General features: G+C 40.0%; 3 protein-coding genes across 4 annotated transcripts; 1 reads left to right on the forward strand and 2 right to left on the reverse strand.

Moving 5' to 3' along the window:
- Window positions 1-671: 671 nt before the first annotated feature.
- ARPC3 (actin related protein 2/3 complex subunit 3) lies at window positions 672-7299 on the reverse strand. The gene is given in 9 exon segments (XM_062590355.1): window positions 672-1160; window positions 1930-2024; window positions 2560-2686; window positions 2951-3019; window positions 3324-3400; window positions 4635-4734; window positions 6031-6097; window positions 6099-6209; window positions 7277-7299. Coding segments are annotated over 9 exon segments (732 nt in total). The 3' UTR covers window positions 672-1097.
- On the forward strand, window positions 6160-20369 carry DENR (density regulated re-initiation and release factor). Of its 2 annotated transcripts, XM_062589838.1 has the most exons (10): window positions 6160-6228; window positions 9392-9484; window positions 11491-11595; window positions 13870-13984; window positions 14924-14943; window positions 15240-15324; window positions 15993-16076; window positions 18216-18332; window positions 19160-19299; window positions 19847-20369. In XM_062589838.1, exons 3-10 carry the CDS (start codon window positions 11575-11577, stop codon window positions 19889-19891), a joined length of 627 nt encoding a protein of 208 aa, XP_062445822.1. In that variant the 5' UTR covers window positions 6160-6228; window positions 9392-9484; window positions 11491-11574; the 3' UTR covers window positions 19892-20369. The 2 variants fall into 2 exon arrangements, with proteins under 2 accessions (XP_062445822.1, XP_062445823.1); XM_062589839.1 differs by lacking the exons at window positions 6160-6228; window positions 9392-9484; window positions 11491-11595 and adding an exon at window positions 12472-12599.
- On the reverse strand, window positions 7911-12313 carry GPN3 (GPN-loop GTPase 3). Its single transcript, XM_062589837.1, has 8 exons — window positions 12190-12313; window positions 11991-12099; window positions 11214-11381; window positions 10607-10731; window positions 9740-9855; window positions 9333-9429; window positions 8813-8941; window positions 7911-8292 (listed from the first exon to the last, which is right to left on the reverse strand). The coding sequence occupies exons 1-8, from the start codon at window positions 12235-12237 to the stop codon at window positions 8230-8232; spliced, it is 855 nt and encodes a 284-aa protein (XP_062445821.1). The 5' UTR covers window positions 12238-12313; the 3' UTR covers window positions 7911-8229.
- Window positions 20370-20714: the final 345 nt, after the last annotated feature.

A 20714-nucleotide genomic window follows, 5' to 3' on the forward strand; every position in this document is an offset into this window, starting at 1 on the left:
GTGTACTTACCAAATTTTGGTTTATTTTTCCTCTTCCCTTTATTATTTATGGGAAAAAGCAGAACGTAAAACATTACTGTCCTGTGACTGCTACTCCCACTTAAACGGGGAGCTTTTGGCTTCGTAAGAACATGATGTTACAGTAGTTGTCTGGGGAAGAGGACAGCTCTCAAATTGGCCGGGCAATGAAACTTTACTCCATATGAAGTCCAGTGGTAGTAACACACAATAAAAGTGTGTTAGTATTATGCAGAGTGAATTAAGTGTTAACATGAAGGAAAGGAACAACTCAGGAGAATACACTGAACTCAGATTCACACTTTTTCAGTAAATCATCTGAGTGATCAAAACAAACTCAGTTGTTACCAGGATCATGCTGTGGTTATACCTGAGTGAACCTGCCATCGCAAAAGCAGCCTTGGACTAAGTTGCATGTAACCTATTCATGATACCCTTTGAAGGAGTCTTTCTACAGTGGAGCACTGTTCTGCAAAGGAAGAGTTGTTTTAAAAAAAAACATGTACTGCAGACTAAAGCCCTGGTATTAATTCCTTGTTTTGAACAGAAATGATTCACATCTTACTGATTACTTTCCCATTTTGCAGAAATGAAGACCTTTTCACAAAGATAAAACTCTTGATTTCTTTGAAGATGTAAAGCAGTTACCACAATAACCACAAGCTAAGTTTATTGGGAAAAAAAATGTAAAAGTCACAGAACTTGACAACATAGCATGAGAGGCATGTTTTCCAGGGACACAGTAGCAAAACTCTAGCCAGTAGAGCAATTACACAGCTCCCTACATACCTCCTCTCTTAAGGGAGAAAAAAAGTTAAATGTTAGCTGTAGCCACAGATAATAAAGCAACCTGTATCTGAAACAGCATATTATAAATCATTTATTAAGCACCAGCTTAATAATAGTTGTTTACAGTACTCAAATGATTTTTTTGTTCTACTTCCTCCTTTTCCGCATTGACTGATTTTTTTTTCTTCATAAGCACTTAATTCTTCCATGGTACAAAATATATCCAAAATAAAGGCAAAATACTTTATACACCTCGTGGAAATGCCTAACGTTGTTGCGGCTTTGCTTCTTCACTGGCCGGGACCTGACAGACTCTTGTTCATGAACTGTCTCTTCACAAAGCAGATCCACCACTGGAAAAGCAAGTGCAAAATCAGAAAATGCTAGCTTCCATAAGAAACGAAATGAGAATTTCAAGTGTTCAACCTCTGACAACTGACAAATGTTAAAGATGCAGTTCTGCACATTCAGTTTTCCATGCTGGTTTCTACTAGAATGTCAGGTGATCAGGATGATCATAGTGGACCCAAGGAATTCTAATAGAGGGCTGCAGACATCAAAATAAAGTGAGACATTCTACTATATGGTCCAATATAATAATAAAGAAAGGGATGCATCAGCAAGCTATCCTTCTGAAATGAAGTTAGCCTGACTAATGTTAACTGAAGTCACATTTACAGATGCACAGGCAGGAAGTAATTAATGCCTGTCCATTTTTTTAATCTGGATATGAAACATACTGGTATACTTCAAAGAAGTCATCAACTCAGAACCCACTGGAAACATGAGCAGTATCTTCTATGCCTGAGAATTTCTGTCTGAAAATACAAAGAATCCTCAGCTAACAACTGGTATGCAACACATTAAAGAATTTAACCAGACACACTACCTCCCTGCTTTTTAAAGTAGCCTAAAATGGCATTTGCTATTTCAGTACATTAGAAATTAAATTTAATGATAATTTGCAGTCTTCTCTTTCACTAGCCTTGAAAACCAGGGAAGCTTGCTCCAAAATTACCCACATCTCATCCCTCACCTGATCAGCTTACTTCTCTCCACATGTTTCTGGAAGGACAAACCAAGTCTCTCATTAATTCTGTGAATATCATACTATACTGTTACCTTGCTAGGCTTGTCACTTTGAGGATCAAATACTTTTTCACAAAGCCGAAGACCAGTTTCTTGTCTCAGCTGCTGCAAGTAGGCCCTCATCACCTCTGAAACAGAGCACAACAAAAAATAGGGTGTAAACTGAGACAGCACCAAGTCGAATTTAACTGGGAAGCATTAGATACCACTTTAAAGCAGAAAGTGCAAGTTAGACACATAGTTGTTGAGTTTGTTTATTCGATTTACAGCCATGATTGGGATTGTTAAGACACTTTTATCAGTAAAGATGATGATCTAAACTGTTTTCTTCCCTTAGTTACCTTTGCTCATTGTTGTGGGCTTCCTATTCTGCCAGCACAACAGTTGGCTGCAGCTCAGTTACAGGATTTAGCTAGCAATCATGTTGATGCAAGAGGCAAACTCACTCCTTGTTGTTTCTGTTGGATCAACAGATGCAGGTGAGACACTGGGCCCCTGAGGTCAAAATATCTGGGTTATGGGGCACTCAAAGACAGAACTACAGATCTAGAAAGTGCTATTGTATGGGTCACTTTTGTAGTCACAGCCACAAAAATGTAGCTGGTAAACACCAGGCCAAAGCAAGCCTTCAGAGTTTTTTTTTATTATTATTACTATTCTTACCTTCCTCCTGCTTGTTGGCAGGTTTGGCATAGATGGCATTAAGTGGAAAGCCAGGCTCCCCAGGGATTGGGAAGTTAGTGATTCCTAATGTGTACATTTCTTTCTCTCCTTGGCCTTTGGAGTTACACTAGAAAAAAGAGGCAAGCAAAAACTTAGGAAGCATTAGACCCAAATATTTCATCAATCTATAACATATAAGGATTCATTAAGGATAGCAATGCAACATCTTGGCAGTCCACAGCTTTGGAATATCTGTGGATCTGACAGCTGGCACTGAGGTGAATAGTATTACTTGTGCCACTATGAGGAGAGTATCCTCAAACATTCCCTTACATACAATCTCCAGAACAGATTCAGTTTCCCTCCTTCACTCAAATTTCTGTTCTCTTACCTTTTGCAGCTTTTTCAAGCACTCAGAGATGTACAGAGTTACGTAGATCAATGTTCTGTCAGCCTCATTCTGCAAAATAAAAGTAACACAGTCCTCAAGCACTGTTAAAGTAAGGAGGAAGCACTGTTAAAGTAAGGAAAACTTTATGGAACTGATAAAAGCTTAAAACAGGAATGAGTTCAAGTCATTTTTGGCTTACAGTTTCCTTACAAGAGAGGAATTAGCAGTTCAAGACATTTACCAACTTAAAAAATTAGGTGAGGGGAATGGGTGTTTTTATTAACTAGCAGAACTACTGTATTGCAAATAAATTCATATGTACAGCACCAAATCTTCAAAGACTTTCTGAATGTACAGTATCTCAAAAAATTACCTTAATTTCATAATTTTTGAAGAAAACATTAGCTTTGAAGTAGTAGATGGCTTCATCTATAATATCTGTGTCCTTAGCTAACAAAAAAGAAATGGAGAGTTAAACAGTGGACTACTGCATACTACTTCAGTCATAACTTTTATTTATGGAAGTACATAAACAATGATTCTTGCAAAGACATATCTTGCAATTTACAAAAGGCAGAAAACAAACACCAGTATGCTGTAACCATTCTAGTGTGAAAGACTGGTGAATTCAGACCTTAGTATTTAAACTTCCTACTTCTAGCAGGAGTTTTAATTCCCCTCTCTTCCTTTTCCCCATGGCTTCTCACTTCACAAAGGGCAACAATTGAGCAATTCCATACTGTTTCCTAATATCAGCTGAATAATTTATCAGCATAAAAGTCTTCTGAGAGCAGACAAATATTTTTGGAGAAAATATAACACCACAATCAAACTTCTTCATTACCCTCTTTCAAAAAAGGAGGGGACAATATATAGTGGCAAACTCACTTGCAACTTTCATCTGCTTTTGCTAAAACACAAGACTGCCTAAAACCAGAAGTGTTTCCCTTTTTAAACTAAAACACCGCACAACTGCGAGATATGCTTGGGAAGGGCTACGTGAACTGCTGAAGTGGAATCCATTTCAGGCTACCTGTAAAACTCTTCAGTGGACTCTGGATGCCCAGGATTTAAGTTGCAGTTTCTGAAGCTGCGTACTCTAAGTGCTCTCTATCTTACTCCTCATCCTTCAGCACAACAGCAACATTCAAGCTTCAGCCCCACAAAGTGCTAGTTCTCTTTAGCTCAACCTCCACTTCCTCTTACGTCGGAGGGTTCACACCAGTTAAAGTCCTCCTCAAAGCCTACTGAAAACCACAGTAAAACTTGACTGTAGAGCACCCAAGGAGGAAGCACGAAAATGGAAACTGTAGGCTTTTTATTTATTTATTTATTGTTTCTAAAACAAGAGAATTAGGGAGTAGAGAGTACAGTTTTTTTCCAGATAACTTTTATGGTAATTATTTTTCCTAGTTTGCACCACTTAAACATTTAAAAACGTTTTTCCTCTGCCAACTGAAAAGCACTCCATTTCAAAACCATGGCTTCTTTCTTCATTCTGAGAATCAAGATCTAAAAGGCCTGGTTAAATCTTGGCCGTAATTTTCTCATCCCATCTGCTCAGGGACATTGATACTCGAGATACCTAGTATACCAGAGCAGTGCTAAGAGTTGGCTTTGAACAAAGTGTGACATGATTACGAGCAATAGGAAAACAAATTTTCAAATAGTATCATAAACTTACTTTCCCGAGGTGCTGGGCCTTTAAACTGGCTTCTGATGGGTAACAGTGCCATGTTCCCAACTAACTTGGTATCAGAATCCATTAAAGTGGAATGGTAAGCCTATAGACAGAGGGGAAGGAAGGTTACAAATGTTACAGAAAATAGGCATTTCATTGTCCTCGTGGCAACATAAACTGTTCTTAAGTATCTCCTGGATGTCCCTTAAATAGGATTCAAAGTTCAGTTAGTGATGCTTCCAACAATTTTACTTTGCACAGTAAAGTTTTACTTCTACTTTACTATTTTCAAATTAGGCTTAGCTCTCAATGACATTCTGGTGAAGACCATAAAAGAGTCATCACAGACACTGGTCATGGCAGCAGTAGTGGAAGATACGATAAAACTGGTATTTTAAATGTACATGCATTTGTTTACCCTCAGGCTGTCTAAGCCTACTTGGCACAGCTCTGAGGTGGTATCAGCCCTGTTCTCCTGCCTATGTTACCAGGCTTTCCATTATAGAATTGTATGAAGGAAATTAATTTTTTAAAGTTACTTAGTCCTTAGAAAAAGTTGTATTTTATTCCATGTTTAACTAATAATAATGGACAATAATAAATCCAGGCTTATCTCAAATCCACAAAATACCAAAATAGACCCACCCAAGCTCTTTAAAACTGGTATTCGTCAGTAACAAAAAAAAAAAAAAAAAAAAGAGAGAGAGAGAGACTATTGTGTGAATGACAAGATTCTTCCTGGGAAACAGATTTTTAAAAACTGATGAGTTTAATTGAAAACACCTTCCAAACATTCACACTGTGCAGTTCCAGACCACCAGGAAGCCTTTCCCATCACAGCAGTCATTTTGCATGGGATCAGGAGAGTGCAGCTAAGGGACAGCAACAGCATAAGCAGCATCTAACAGGAAATCAGTGTATTTCAACATGAGGAAGATGGTATGAACTAAACCATAGCAAAGCACGGCTTTAATGCCATCTTTCTTGCTGGAGCCAGATGGGAGTGCCCAGAGATTGGGGGGGGAGGGAGCACTGCCACCCTTCTAACTGCAGAAATACAGCTAGCTGTGCCCCAGAGACACAAGCAGGAACCTTCACAGGAGGAAGAAGAAGAGAAGGATACAAGCCTCACAGCAGCCTCCCATAAACAGCAACTGCCCTTTCCCAGCAAGGCTCCCCACAGCTACAGCCCCGTCTTGCCTGCATGCAACTGCCTGTGATCAGGCCTAAGCAGTAAAGCCTGTTGCCCCCCACCCCAGCCGTGTAACACCCAGCAGTGGGTAGCATCTGCCCTCCCAGGCCTGCCGGCTCTCCCCCAAGCCCTCCTGCCCTCTCCCCCAGCAGCTGGGGCAGGCCAAGCACAGAGTGCGCCGGTGCGAGTGCAGCAGGTTCTCCTCACCGGCATCTCGAAGGGCAGGATGCAATTTGGCAGGGCCGGGCAGGAGGGGAGCAATGACAAGCTCGCAACAAGCCTTCCTCTTCTGCCTGCGCTGCAGGAAATGAGGCAGCGGAGGCGGTGCAAGGAGGGGAAGCCAGAGGAGAGGCCTGTAACTCGCACCGCCCAGAGAGGACAGCTCCCTGCAGAAACATAGCCAAGGTGGGAGAATATGCTTTGAAATCACACACGGCTGGGGGATTTGTTCACTCTTTCTCTCTGGAGTCACATTTTCCCCCTCCTTCTCCCTTTGCCTTGGCTGGCACTGCAAGTAAAGCCCTCTCAAGCCCCCTGTGCTATGCTGCCTTCTTTCAAGCAGCTGTGAGATCTCACTTCCTTGCTGACGGAGGCAAGCTTCCTTCCCCGGGGGTCAGAGCTTCCTAAGAGCACAGAAAGCACCGTGAACCAGACTGGGGCCCTTTGTTTTGTGTTGTGTGTATGATATGCATCACTCCTCCCCATCTCTTACTGTGACCTGACCTGCAAAGGAAGCACACAAGTGGGTCTACTGTGCTGGATTGGGTTTTGGAGGGATGCAATATTTTTGGAGCCTCAGTGAGCTATCCACTCCTCTATTATAATCCTAAGCATAACCTTCCCTGTGACCCAGCCCGCCTAATTTGTCCCCAGGTAAAAGACTGAGCTTAACATCATTGCATGAGTCAGGGAGAAAAAGCAGGGAGATGTGGAAACTGAGTCAGAGTAATCCAGCTGTAGAACTTAATGTTTCTCCTTTCAATGCTCCACAGGCATGACTCATCCCAAGGATGCGTAAGCTTGGAAGTTAGCTAAGCCACCAAAGCTTCCCCTGTATTTGCATGGCTTCATTCAGCCAGTACAACTCAAAAATGCTTATGTCTGGATTTAGGTTTGCACTGGCAAACTTTTATCAGTCACTGGCTACTTGTTGCTGAATCCTAAGCATAGTTCAGGCATAAGCACCCACATACATGATTAGCTACACTCAGGTATAAAAGACTTCTCACATAATGAGGTTAACCTTCACAATAATAATTAAAAATAAATATATTCAGTTTTTTTGCACTATGTTTTTAAGCCTGAAGAGTTAAGTTTTTCAGCCCCTTCTGGTGACCATGATGTCTGACTAGGGGACATAAGCTTTTAAGAATGGTGAATATTATGAGATTTGTTCTAGAATGCATAAAGCTGGCAAGGCTGAGCGCACAAATACTGATGAGGGGGAAGGCACCTTTGCATTGGATCAGATGGCATGGGACAATTCCTCTAAGGTATTAACTTACTTAGGTATTACTTCTAAGGTATTCACTTATTTAATTTTTACTTAGTTACTTCACTGATTATGTTCTTCCAAGATAAAGTGCTTTAATTTTGCTTCTCTGTGAAGCCAGCATATATTCTAGTATACAGGTCACAATGTCCATAGTAGCAGTATGAATTCTCTATTCAGGGCAAAAAAGCAGCTACTTATCTTTTAAGTTACCAAATCCCTCATTAAGTAATACACTTTCTGCAGTGACTGTACAAGAATAGCACTGATTTCTATTCAAGCTGATTTGATTTTTTTTTTTTTTTAAGTATTTTACTGTGTTTTAAGATTTTAACAATGTAAAAAACACTTAAAGCCACATGAGTTGTACAAAAACAGCCTTAAGAAGATGACTTAGAATATGCGCTCCACCAAAGTGAATGTAAAATATTCATCTTTTTCAAGGTCAAGAGTCCACCTAGTGATCAGTTTTCCTTTTGAAGCTGCCAGTTACCTCCTTCCCTACTGCAGATTCAGTTCATGAAGTACATTCTTCACCCTTTAAAACAAGTTTTTAAATTATCTGATAGTGGAACAAACTAGCCAGAACTAAATATTTATTATAAATTATTTGTATTTGGCTGTGGCTGTTCTGCAAACAACTGATTTTTTCCAAATGTGCTTTGCTTAAATGAGACAACTGTACGTTGGGAACTTAGATACAGCGGCAGTAATACATACATATTTTATACCACAGACATAAGAATGAAATTATTTATTAAAATAATTATGAGATCATACAGGATCACTTTTAATTAGAAATTTTAGTTAACTTACAGATTAAAAAAAACCAACTACACAAACATGATATTTGACATATTTTACAACCAAGATATTTTCCTCTTGAGAAAAACATGCATACATTCAAATGTATTTTACTCATCCACATGATCTTGAAAATATTCATCAACAAGAGCAGATTTATCTTCTTCATATTCCTACCAGAGAGAAAACAAATAAGTAAAACCTGACTCTTTTCTCAGTAGCTGCAGTAATTTGTCTGTTCTCTGCCATTGTAATTATTAACAACACACACACACACACACAAAATAGGAACAATGTCTACTATGATTTGATAAAATAAGTAGCAAAGCTTTCTGAAAAGCAGTTTATTTCTACAGCAATCCAAATTGCATGGATCAATATCTAGATGCAAGTATTTTACATATTTCACAAGTACAGAACTGAATGGGGGAAAAAAAAAGAAAAAACTGAAGTACTGAATCTGTTCCTTAGGATTTATGATCTGAATAATAAAATTAGACAGAGCTTGGAACTGATTTTAAGACACAGTCTTCTTGCATTGTACATGGCATAAGATAGCTTATACACAACACATAGACTCAATGCATTTTTTGAACAAGTCAAAGGACAATTTATATTATGAGGACATATTTATTTTATGACCTATATTATGGGTCCTTTTTCATTTTTCATCTTATCATCAGAGGACCTTACCTTTGGTTCTTTAAATTCAAGATCTTCTCCATACTGAATGGTAAAGTCTATGTGCTGCAGAACTATGTTTATACTTTCCTCATCAGAGCGATCAAATGGTAAAAATCGAACCATACCATAGTCATCAATCTAGAGAAAACATTTAGAAGACATTAGTAAGAGAATGAAGCAAGTTAGTTCTTTTACACTCATACCACTCTAAGCCACTTCTTTAAACCAAACTGGACTCCCAATATACTACTTAAAACCACACTGCAAACCAGAGACATTCCCCCAATTAAAACACCTGCCCATCAGTGAGTCTAATAAATTAGATAAATCTGTTTTCTAAAGTTGCTAATCTTTTAGATCCTGGTATTGTTAGCAAGTCTGTTGTGTAAATACATAGTTTTAGGGGGGAAAATGTTTATAGTATACATATTATCTATAACAGCAAGGAAGTCAGTAGCCATATAGTATGGTTTATAAATACCAGACTGAATTTAAGAGTACCAGTTAGAACAAAAAGCAATACACCTACCAAACCACATATGGATTTGGTCAGTTTCTTAAACATTTTGCTTTTTAATATATTTGTAGAATCTTCAATCATGGAATACATATCTGGATCTAAGTACCTGAGAGGAAAAAAAGTCATCATTAACATCAAAAGAATCCTTTGCTGAAGGACATGTAAGTCACTGTGCTTCTAGATAATGATTTAACAGAAGATAAGTAGCTAGAGAAAAAAAGTAAATATGTATATGTATGGAGCTATGCTTTTGAATCTTCTATAAGCATCCTATCATCCCACACATATAAAGACTGTTCAATATAAAACAACAGCATCTTTTCTCATTCCAAAAAAAGTAGGTTTTAATTGTGGGACTGAATTTTGAGTGAAGTTTAGCTCCAGACGTTACACTATAAAGTATTTGGGGAACTTACTTTTCTATTTCCTTCTTCGCTTTCTTGCTCAGCAAATCCATTTTGGTCATGATGTTGATCTGTGGAATCTCTAAAGATATCATTGCACTGAGCGCTGCCAGAATTCCAGAGATAAACTTACAGGAATGTAAAAAATGACATATTTAAGTACAGACAAACACAACATCAACATGCAGAACGTGACCACTAACTAGCTACTGAAAATATGAAACATGGACAGAAGGCCAAAGTGGGAATCATTCTCTCTGCTGGAAAAGGAAGATGCTGAAGATTCCATCTGCCATCTATTTCCAGAGTTTCAAATCTGAATCTGTACTTTCCTGTGGCATCTAACAAAACTTAAAGCTCTTCTCAGGATTCTCACTGCTAGACTGGGAAAGGGGCATTCCCTCTTTCAGATCTGAAAAAGTTTTATAGAATCACAGAAAAATTTGGTTGGAAGGGACCTTTAAAGATCATCTAGTCCATATCAGGGCCAACTTCAAGGTCAGATCACGTTGTTCAGGATCTCATCCACTCAAGTTTTGACTAACTCCAGGAACATACATTACACAATCTCACTGGATCTCTGTTCCAGCCTGATCACTCTTACAGTGCATGATTTTTTCCTCAGATCCAACTGAAATTTCCCTTGCTGCAGCTTGTGTCTGTTGCCTCTAATCTTTTTGCTGTGCATCTTCAAGAAGGAAATGGCTTGATCTTTTCCATAACTGCTCACTAGGCAGGTGATGACAGCAATTAGAACCCCCACCCCACCTGCAGTTAGCACTCTCCAAGCTAAAAAAAAAAAAACCCAGCTTCCTACATTACTTGGATTTCTTGTTTCTCTACTAATATGAATTTTAACAATAGATTTCAAAAAGATACCTTGAAAGATTCCACCATAAACTGAGAATCAACAAGAAAAACTCCACACACACGGAATTCCCACCGCTGAAGCTGCTCCACAAGCTGTTTCATCACTGGTAAATGAGTATAGAGTTCAATCTGACCTAGGATACACTTAAAATATTACTATGCAGAAATGTAAAGCTAACACATAAAGAAGCATACACTAGTTCACAGTTACCAATTACAGAAGTATGCACATTACTCTTAAAAATAAATAAAAGCTGTTACAAAGAGCATGATCCTTCTTTTCAGACAACTCTGTATTTGGATGAACTTATACTGGAGAGATGGAAGAAGAATAAAGGTTTTATTTTCCTCTATTGATCTCCAAGTAGCATGAGGAGTTGCTACAGTATTCCCACAGCATATGATGCTGTCAAAAAAATCTCTGCAGCCATCCAAATTAATCAGGACCAAGTTCCCTACTGAAACATCTGAAAGTGATTCTGACACCTGTTTACAACACAAAAACATGTACAAATGACTGTGACCACCAAAAACACATTGTTAATCTTATACTGCATACGAAATATGTTTAAATATGATAAAAGAAGGTTATATTAAAATACAAATGTTTGTTTACCTGGGCAATCAAACAATATATAGTCATCTTCCACATGACCAAGGCTCTCCTCCAGCCAGTTAAAATTATTGGCGAAGTATTCCATACAAAACACCAAGCCACCATTGGGACCAAACCTTAAGGAATCATCTTCCATAACATCGTCCACTTCTATTAACTCGCGGATGTCTGGAACAAGACACATAATACGTTTCTAGGACACTTGTTTACAGTGGTACACAGAGGTCGGTTACTGTAACATGCTCAAGTCTTACAAGAACTCTCATTTGAAACCTAGGTATCGGAAAGCAGCAGGAAGACCCAACAGGCAGCTCAGATACTGTTTGCGCTCCAGAAACCTCACTCTGCTTTCCTGTGCTGAATGTCTTTGTGCTGTACCAAGGTAGGAAAGCGTGTCTTAAACTGCAGTGACAGCTCAGCCTTATTCATTTACCTATGCTGCCTGGCCATACACATCAACATATATGTGTGATATACATATATATAATATATACACATAAGTTATTATAAACACATACAAAATGCTAAAGCTCACATTCAGTGTGGGACACATCCTGTCTTCACAGGCAGATCAGAGCTACCCATGGGCCTGGCCCTGCCCGTCCCCCGGGGCTCCCCCTCAGGCAAAGGGGCCTGGCCCCCTCCCCTCATCCCCCGGGGCTCCCCCTCAGGCAAAGCCCCCCGGGATCCCCCCCGAGGCGGGGGGGGGCCCGGCCCGCACCCCCCCGGGATCCCCCCGAGGCGGGGGGGCCCGGCCCGGCCCGGCCCGCCCCTCACCTGCCATGACGGGGTAGCTGAAGAGCTCCGCGGCCGGGTCCAGGTTGACCACCTGCACGACGCGGCCGAGCGCCTCGCAGTGCTGCACCATGGTGGAACAGTACGTGCTCTGCAAGGCGCACACACCGGGTCAGGGGCCGCCCGCGCCGCCGCCCGCCGCCGCCGCCGCCCGCCGCCGCCGCCGCCCGCCCCGCCTCACCTTCCCGCTGCCCGCCGGACCCATCACCAGCTGCGCGTAGCGAGGCATGGCGGCCGCGCGCTGCCTCCCGGCTCGGCGCCGCGGCGAAGCGGCAGCGGCTGGCCACTCCGCCGCCCCGTAGCGCTCCTCATCACGTGCTCCCGTAGCCTATGGCTGGCGGCGGCGTACAGCCACCCTCCTCCCCTCAGTTACGGAACGCCCGAAGGCTCAGAACAAGCCGCTCACCGTGTAGCGCCAGGCTCCGCCTTTCCCGGTTACGCTCCCGCGCGCGCGCGCGGCTCTCGCGAGACGGCGGCGGCGCTGGGGCGGGTGCACGTGCTGCGCGCTGTGTGGGAGCCGCCGCCGCCGCCGCCGGAGGAGGAGCTGCCACCGCCGCCCCCCGCGCCGCCGCGGCCTGAGGGGCTGCCCGGGTAACGCCGCGCCGCCGCCACCTCCGCGGCCCCTTCCTGCGGGAGCCGCGCTGTCCCCCAGCTCCGTCTGCGCGGCAGCCGGCCTTGCCCTGGCGTCCCGTGCCGGGAGGACGCCGCCCCCTCACCCCTGCGCTCCGACATCCCCTCCCCGCTGCCTCAGCACCCTCCCTGCGCTGCACCCTGAGCCCCCTCCCTGTGACCAGCAGCTCGCTGTGGCCACCCCTCACCTCCTGTACCCCCGCATCCTCCCTCCCTCTCCCCTCTGCTTCCCCAGCATATTTCTTTCCTTCATCTCTGAGCCTCCTCCTCTCCTCTCACCTGAGCCTGCCCCACCTCTGGTATCCAGCAGCCTCTGTCTCCCCAGCCCTGACTCCTCTCTCCTGCCATGTTCCCTCGCTGTGGCCCTCATCCAGTCTGGTGACCCAGTACCCTCTTTGCCTCCCTAGCCGCCTGTCACTGTTAGTCCTCAACACCACAGCACCCATCCTCCCCCATTTATCATCTCCCTTGGTACTCCAGCATCCTTTTTGTTGCCACCAGTGATCCTCTACTGTCTTTCCTTGTGATCCCCCTACTGTGAACCCCATAAATTCTGGTGCCCTGACATTTTCCTTCAGCTCTGTGCACTGCCCAGATGCAGCTCTTACAACAATCTAGATCTGAGTCTTCCACAAATCCCATCTGCTCTCATGTTCATGGGGAACATCCTTGTGCCTTGCAACCCCCTTCGTTGTTGTCTGTTGACTCCTATTTTCTATACTTTTTCCCTGGAAAACGTGTGCATGTAAACCATTATTGAATGTGTTAGTGGGTTGTGCTTGGTTTGTTTCCCCATGCCCCCCCCCGCACCCCCCCCCATCCTAGCATCAGATTTGGATTTTTCAGATGCTGATTTAAGTGACGGCTTTGTCTTGCTGATGTACTTGTACCTTCCCCCCTCCAGCATTCCCACTGCTCACCTGCCATTGCCTTAATGTGATTCTCAAACATATTTCTTCCTTTTCTGTTGCATTTCCTAGTGCTTTGTTTTTTCCTTTATGTACTGGGTTTCCTTACTGCTTCATATCTTTTGCAAGCAGTGTGTCCATGTTTTTTCATTATTTCTGCCATCCTGTTTCTCCTGCCATGATTATCATGCTGTTCTTATGATTGCATCTTTTTTTCTGTCTTGTTAGTTCTGTCAATTGCTGGGATTTTTGTTGTGCTGGGAAGATGTGAATAATTTTAAATTCAAAGTTAAGCCCTGATTATTTCCTTCTGTGACCTGCAGGCTTGTGAGATGGCTACAGATGTAGCTGAGCCTGTGGTTCCTGACTGCAAAGGAGATGTGAGGAGCGGTGCCAAGTCGGACGCTGACTATCCTCTTCGAGTTCTCTACTGTGGAGGCAAGTGTTGAAGGTGCAGTTGTTCGTGATTTTTATGATGTGCTGTTTATAAGGGCAGCCTAGCAGAAAGAATGAGAGAATCTGCTGTTGATGAGCTTTTATTCAGAAGATAGTGATCAGCTTGCCTTTTCTGATCTTCTTTCTAAAATAGGTTATGTTGTGTATTCTCTCTAAAACATTTATGGTGGAATAGATGAGTTCCCCTTTCTCTGAAAGGTGGAGATACTAATGTCTTTTTATATGTAAACAGTTGCATTGACAGGAGCTGTACTGAGATTACAAACTGTTGCACAGTGCTCTGTTCGTGCAGAAAGCTAGTAAAATCTTTAACACAAAAAAGGCCTCTCTCAATCAGTAAAGTAATAAGAAATGAAATTAGAATTAATTAAATTGATACATTATGTTTAGGATTGTGCTTTGCTCATTACTGCATTTGTTGTTACATGGCTGACTTTTAAGAAAGTAAATAATCTTGAAAGTTATGTTTTAGATAACTAGATTGTTGTGCTTTGGACTTGAGAATCCCTGTTTTGTACAACAGTTTGCACAGTTGGTTTGGGTGTGTTCTAAAGTTGAGTATCTACTCTCCTGAAAAGGAAAACAAATCAAATTATGCGGTGTTTTATTAGGTGCATTTTTTTGCTTCAGGTAGAACTAGTGTTTCTTTCTGTATCTTGTGTCAAAGCATCTTCTTTGCTTCCTTCATTGATTTGATTACTCTCACTGTGTGAGAGTTTTATCCTAATGCACAGTGTCTCAGCAAATGACTACTGAGAGAAAATTGAAACTTGGAGTGATATCAGTAATCCTCTGAGTTAGCATGATTATAATCAGAAATTGACATAAGTCACCCAAAACTTTAAAATATAGGTTTGAATTTAACACTAGTTGTAAGTGGAGAACATCTTTTGTAATCTTTTTTTTCCCATCTTTCTCCAGTCTGTTCATTGCCAACAGAGGTGAGTTCATTTTTTTTGTTGTCTGTCCGAATTTCTTTGTTGTCTTCCTGTCCTATGATTCCTGATTATGGTGATTATTTCTGGTCTTTGCTGGCTTTTCTTTAAGTGTGGCGGTTCTCTGCTTCAGCCACTGTCTTCCTTAAGGTGTCATGAAACTTCTTACATGGTAGTACTGTGTTGGTATTTAATCACCTTAAAGAGAAACGGCTGAGCTGAATAGCAAACAATCTGAATTTGTTTGTGACATATTTTGTAGTTAGTTGGTTGACAGTGTTCATTTGGTCTTTCTTCTTTAGTACTGCGAATACATGCCTGATGTGACAAAATGTAGACAATGGCTAGAAAAGAATTTTCCAGATGAGTTTGCAAAACTTACAGTAGGTAAGAATCTTTCTCTGCTTTCAAGCTGAGAAGATATATGCTCTTAGACTTGTTCATGAATCTTTGAACTTTTTCACTTGTATCAAGTCTGAAAGTTAAATCAGTCTTTTGAGACTCTAGCATGCTTTGGTTGCTGTAAAAGTAAGTTTGATAGTGTCAGAAAACATAGGACAAATTATATGTGATTACAGAAGTAATGTTTGTGCTTTCTTAGGATTTAGAGAGAAATTTCCTACTGTAGCTAGTCATAAGTGCACTTGTTTTCCATCAACTGATGAAATTAATTTATCCAAATTTATGTCTATCCTGTCTATTGTGAATTTTTGAAAAAGAATATTAACGATGTTGAATGTTTTGACTTTTCATATGGAATTTTAGTAACACTTATCATTAATTTCTGTCCCCTGATTCTGTAAATTGTTATGGGAAGAGACTGTTCTGAAATCTTAACCATGTACTTGAGATAAAGCTTTTTTGAATGTCAGAAGTTTGATTTGGACAACTGTTATGTTATTTGTAACAAGTATCAGGCAAGCTGCACTTACAGAAACAGGAAGTACTGTACAGTGATACTTTGTTAAATTCCAATTGATCGCTTAAGAGTGTGGTAGTCTGGCCACTAATTTCTCTTACTCTTTCCTCTCCCTCTTCTTTCTTGTATATTTAAGAAAACTCACCTAAACAGGAAGCTGGAGTTGGAGAAGGCCAAGGAACTGCAGGAGAAGAAGAAGAGAAGAAGAAGCAAAAGAGAGGCAAGGTCTACATGGTTGATTGTGGTATTGATTTATAAGCAGTTTGGGGCATCCTTTTCTAATCAGCTGGTCTGGACTGTGGCACAGCATCCTTGCATCTTGGTTGTTACCTACACTTTGTACCCAAGATGGCTTTGCACAAAAGAAATTGAATATATAAATGTTTCTTTCGGTTAGTAACAATGTTGGTACAGTGATGGGACAATTAGATAGGCTGATTAAAAAAAAAGTGTATAGTAATAATAGCAATTGAAAGATGACCTACTCTTGTATTAATCTGATTGTTCTTGTCATTACTGCAGCACTTATTCAGGAAGTAATTTTTCTCAACCTAAAGTCAGCTGGCATACTGACATTTCAGCCCTGAAATACTTCTTTTTGTCCCGTTCAGCAGCAGTATATAGGACAGCTTGCAGACTAGAACAAACACTGCCTGCCTCTCATAATGCCTCACTGCACTGCTTTCTCTCTTCTCCTCTTCCACCTCTCCCCAGTATTCATGTAACAGAATTTGGTTCTGTGTGTTTAACACTATCGCAAAGAGCAGGTGTGTAAAGAAATTACCACTGCCTCCATTAACTATTACCTCTTTTTGTGGCAATGCTAATGAAAACCATTTCCAAAAACAACTTTGGAAGGTATAAAATATATGAAGTAACTTATACACACATTTGTCTTCATTAGAGTTCTTTCTGTTTAACTAGTTAACATACTTTTCATAATAAATTGGAATGCTAGAGTTTTTAATACGCATTTGCCTGTGGAGTGCCAGTTGCGTTTGTAGTGCTTCATAAGTAGCTGTTAATAGCCCAGTAAGCTTCAGCTTGTAAGCCACACATCACTGCAGATGTTTTGATTTTGCAACTAGTTATGTTTACCTTGTCAGGATGTGTAGTGAAGACAGTAATTTCCATTCTGTAGATTAGATGCTTTTCCACAGACTTAAGAACATTTTCTTTCAACATTGATTTATTTTATGGGTGACATGGGGTGTTTGGGTTTGTTTTCGGTCTGCTTTTGTTATAAAAGAATAGTGTTTGAATTACTTTGTGATTTTCTTGTAAAATTCTTACATTCTTAGATTTTAGAAGAAATGATTATTACAGGGTAAACTGTTAAGCGTGATGATATAAGAGTAAGTATAAGCAAGAGTGAGGAGAATGAGCAAAACTGAGATACTGAAGAAATTTTATAGCAGAAATTTACTGTTTTAAATTATCAGGTATCAGTTTTTAGTAATGTGGAACTGAGAGTGCTGCATGTTAGAAAAATAGCTGGTAGACTTAGCAGCAAAGGATTTGTTTGCTTGTCATTGACTTGAAAGTTTTCATGCTAAGAAGGCTCTAGAACAAAAAGCTTTGGTTACCCTGGAGTAACTTGAGTGTATGCAGTTAGCTGAGATCTTAATCTGACTTAAAGAATCCTGCTGAGCTGTATACATCTTCTGCATGCCTTACTCAGACTAATAAATGGCTGATATGTTAAGTGTTCCCTCAGGCTGACCTAGAAACAAATAGTAAATAAGGTACTACTTTATGTGGAAGTAAGGTAGTCAGCTACTGTAACAAGTCTCTGTTTTAGAGGCATGGTGTTTTTCTGCTAACATGTATTTGTGTTTTGCACTAGGATACCTGCAGATAGCTAGAACTTAGTCTGCTGATTAACAGCAGCTTGAGTAGGCAAGTCCTTATGGCACCAATAAATGGACATGAGCAGTTTGTGTCAGACGTGAACCCTAAGTATGCTAAGCTCATGAAAAACATAGAAGTAATCTTTTGTTCCTAACTATTAAGGAGCAATTCCTGAAAGGGGTTAAATGTTGACCAAATCCAGTGGTTAGTAATTAAAGCATGAGAAAGTCCCCTTTTCATAATTGTAACAGACTCCTGCTGTGCATGCTGTATTTTAATGAAATTTGACATGCATATATTTCTGTTTCTTGTAATATCATGCTTTGATGCAATGGGACACTTCTTACATGAATGTGAGATGTTTATTGTGTAAAATATGTATTTGTTTACGAACAGGGATGGGGAGATAACAATTCCTTTGTTTATAGTGATGAAATCTGACCTTCTAAGCTTTTTTCTCCAAGTATAACTTCTAACCAATAATCTAACCTTATACTCTATTTTAAAGGTGGAAGAGGTCAGATAAAGCAGAAAAAGAAGACTGTACCACAGAAAGTTACGATAGCTAAAATTCCTAGAGCAAAGAAAAAATACGTCACAAGAGTATGTGGCCTGGCAACATTTGGTGAGCTGACTTTTGTCAAATGTTTTTGGAGGTTTTAGATGTGCTTACCTTTAACCTCGTTATATTAACTAGAGTCTTAGCTTGTTTAATATTAATAAAAAGATCTCAAGTCTGAAGCTGTTTCTCTCCTTGCTGTATAGGTATCTTGTCCTCTATCCTATTATCTCCCTTTCTTGTTTCCTTACCCAGGATTAATTTTTGTCTATTCTTGAGACTGATTATGTGCACTTGCTGGTAAGGCAGACTAATCAATACCTAAGTAAACTAACAATGCTGTTCTACATAGCTTTAGTTCCATTTGCCAGCATCTTAATCATGATTTTCCCATCTATGATAATATTTTATTGTTAATCACTAAATTTGGTAATTTACCAACCAAGCTGTAACCTTGGTTGCATTAACAAGGTAAGTTACATATGTTCTGTGTGAGAATAGCATCCGTTTTCAGAGGGAACAGTAATTTGCATTTGCTTGATCTGAACTGGATATGTATATAACTGCAAGAAGCCAAACTCAAAAATCGTTGAGGAATGTTTCAAAAAGATCATTGTTCAGCTTGTCTGTGCACAGACCTGCATAAAGAGAATATATAGAGGCTGCTCAATGATTTTGCCTTAGGTGTTTGTCATATTTGTAGAGTGAATTGTTCTGTATGTGAATAACAGAGGTTTTTTTTCTACTTTAACTGGAAATTGTAACATGGTCTTAACTGTAAACTGCCACTAGTCCCTCAACAGTGAAAACATGATTTAAATTTTGTTTTTAAATTTGAAAAGACATTCGTATTGCAATGACTGTACTTAAACTGTTAATTTTCTTGTCAACAGAAATTGATCTTAAGGAAGCACAACGGTTTTTTGCTCAGAAATTTTCTTGTGGTGCCTCAGTAACAGGAGAAGATGAAATCATCATTCAGGGGGATTTTACAGATGATATTATTGATGTAATCCAGGAGAAGTGGCCTGAGGTAATAAACTGCTTCTTTTGTGAGGATTCTAGTTTTGGAAGCCTCTATTTTTTCCCAATGATTTTTTTTTCAAAATGTTTTAATATTTCACAGCATACATCGTTGTGCAAAAATAAAAGAGCGGTAGTTTAACTCCTCACTATGACTGATTAAGCTAAGAAGTGATTAAATATACAGTCAAATATTGTTTTCATTGTCTAAGGATCATTAACTATGTAAGCATGTACTGCCTAGTGCTTTGGATCCTACAGTGTGGAAGGCATGTCAAGTATCTGTGGTTTCTTCCTGAATGTTTCTTAACAGTGAATGCCTAAAGAATCTTTTAGTGCCATCCTCTTGTTTTAAAATCTCTTTTAAAATATTTCAAAAGTCAATGTGCCCGAAGGCACGTGTCATTTGCATAGAATTGTCAACAGGGGATCTCAGATGGGGCTGTATACTTCTCTTCCCCACACTCCATTACCTGTTCAGTGGCATGTACTGAGTGGGAAATGTATGAAGGAAGCATACTTAATATGATGTATTTTGGCTTTCCCCCCCCTCCCAGGTGGATGACGATAGCATTGAAGATCTTGGAGAAGTCAAGAAGTAATAGTGAAAGACTACCTTTATTTAATTATATGGTTATAAATGATGTAGCCAAAGCAAGGTTTCTAAATTCATTTACTCGGCAGTGAAACTGTGGAGAACCGTATCCTTGGCATTTTCACCATTCTGTATAGGCTGCTTGTTTTTTTTTTGTTTTTTTTTTTGTGATATTTGCCAAAGTTAAATTGGTTTTTTTTAATCATGCTTATGCATGAAGTAGGTTTAAATAAAATGACTGTTCCTCACTGAATACAGTTTCTATTTTCTCTAGAGAAACTTTCCTGTAACCATCTTAAAGGAAAATAATAAGTAATTACAAGCTTGTTTATCATCTACTATCTCTTCTGCTGAACTAAGTGACTATTTAAAGCAGGTGTCTCATGTACAGAAATTAGTACTTCTGACTTACCTGCATAGATGAGAAATCAGAATGGGACGCACATGCTGAAAATTTGCTGATATTAAAGGAGTATGACACAACACTACAGGACTTATTTTTCAATTTTTGTTCCAAATATTTGCACAGGTCATCTGAGTCAAACTAGCTGTATTGGCTTCAAAAAGTCACATGCAAGAAGAGCCTGAAGGTGTACTCACAACTCTGCTGCCAGTGTAAAACTAATAGGAAATTTAACCTAATATTTTGTTATTAGAAATCTGTTGGATGTAAACAAGTGTTAAGTGAAATACTAAAGAATATGTGAATATTAGACTTTAAAAATAGCTCATTTCCATAATTTTGAACTAACTCTGAATCTTGCCAGTCTTCTAGATGAAGCATTTTCATTGACTTTATTCTTCTAGTATACTGCTAACTGAAGAACAGT

The sequence above is a fragment of the Rhea pennata genome, chromosome 17 (assembly GCF_028389875.1).
Source record: "Rhea pennata isolate bPtePen1 chromosome 17, bPtePen1.pri, whole genome shotgun sequence".
NCBI classification, from domain to species: Eukaryota; Metazoa; Chordata; class Aves; order Rheiformes; family Rheidae; genus Rhea; species Rhea pennata.

Bases quoted from the DNA above. Each gene is read 5' to 3' on its own strand.
- DENR (XM_062589838.1), top strand. From the start codon at position 11,575: ATGTCTTTGTGCTGTACCAAG. The intron at 13,985-14,923 runs GCAAGTGTTGAA...ATCTTTCTCCAG, and splicing joins TCGAGTTCTCTACTGTGGAG to TCTGTTCATTGCCAACAGAG. The intron at 14,944-15,239 runs GTGAGTTCATTT...TTTCTTCTTTAG, and splicing joins TCTGTTCATTGCCAACAGAG to TACTGCGAATACATGCCTGA.
- GPN3 (XM_062589837.1), bottom strand. From the start codon at position 12,237: ATGCCTCGCTACGCGCAGCTGGTGATGGGTCCGGCGGGCAGCGGGAAG. The intron at 10,732-11,213 runs GTAAACAAACAT...AGTGTATCCTAG, and splicing joins TATATTGTTTGATTGCCCAG to GTCAGATTGAACTCTATACT. The intron at 9,856-10,606 runs GTATCTTTTTGA...CATTCCTGTAAG, and splicing joins TTATGGTGGAATCTTTCAAG to TTTATCTCTGGAATTCTGGC.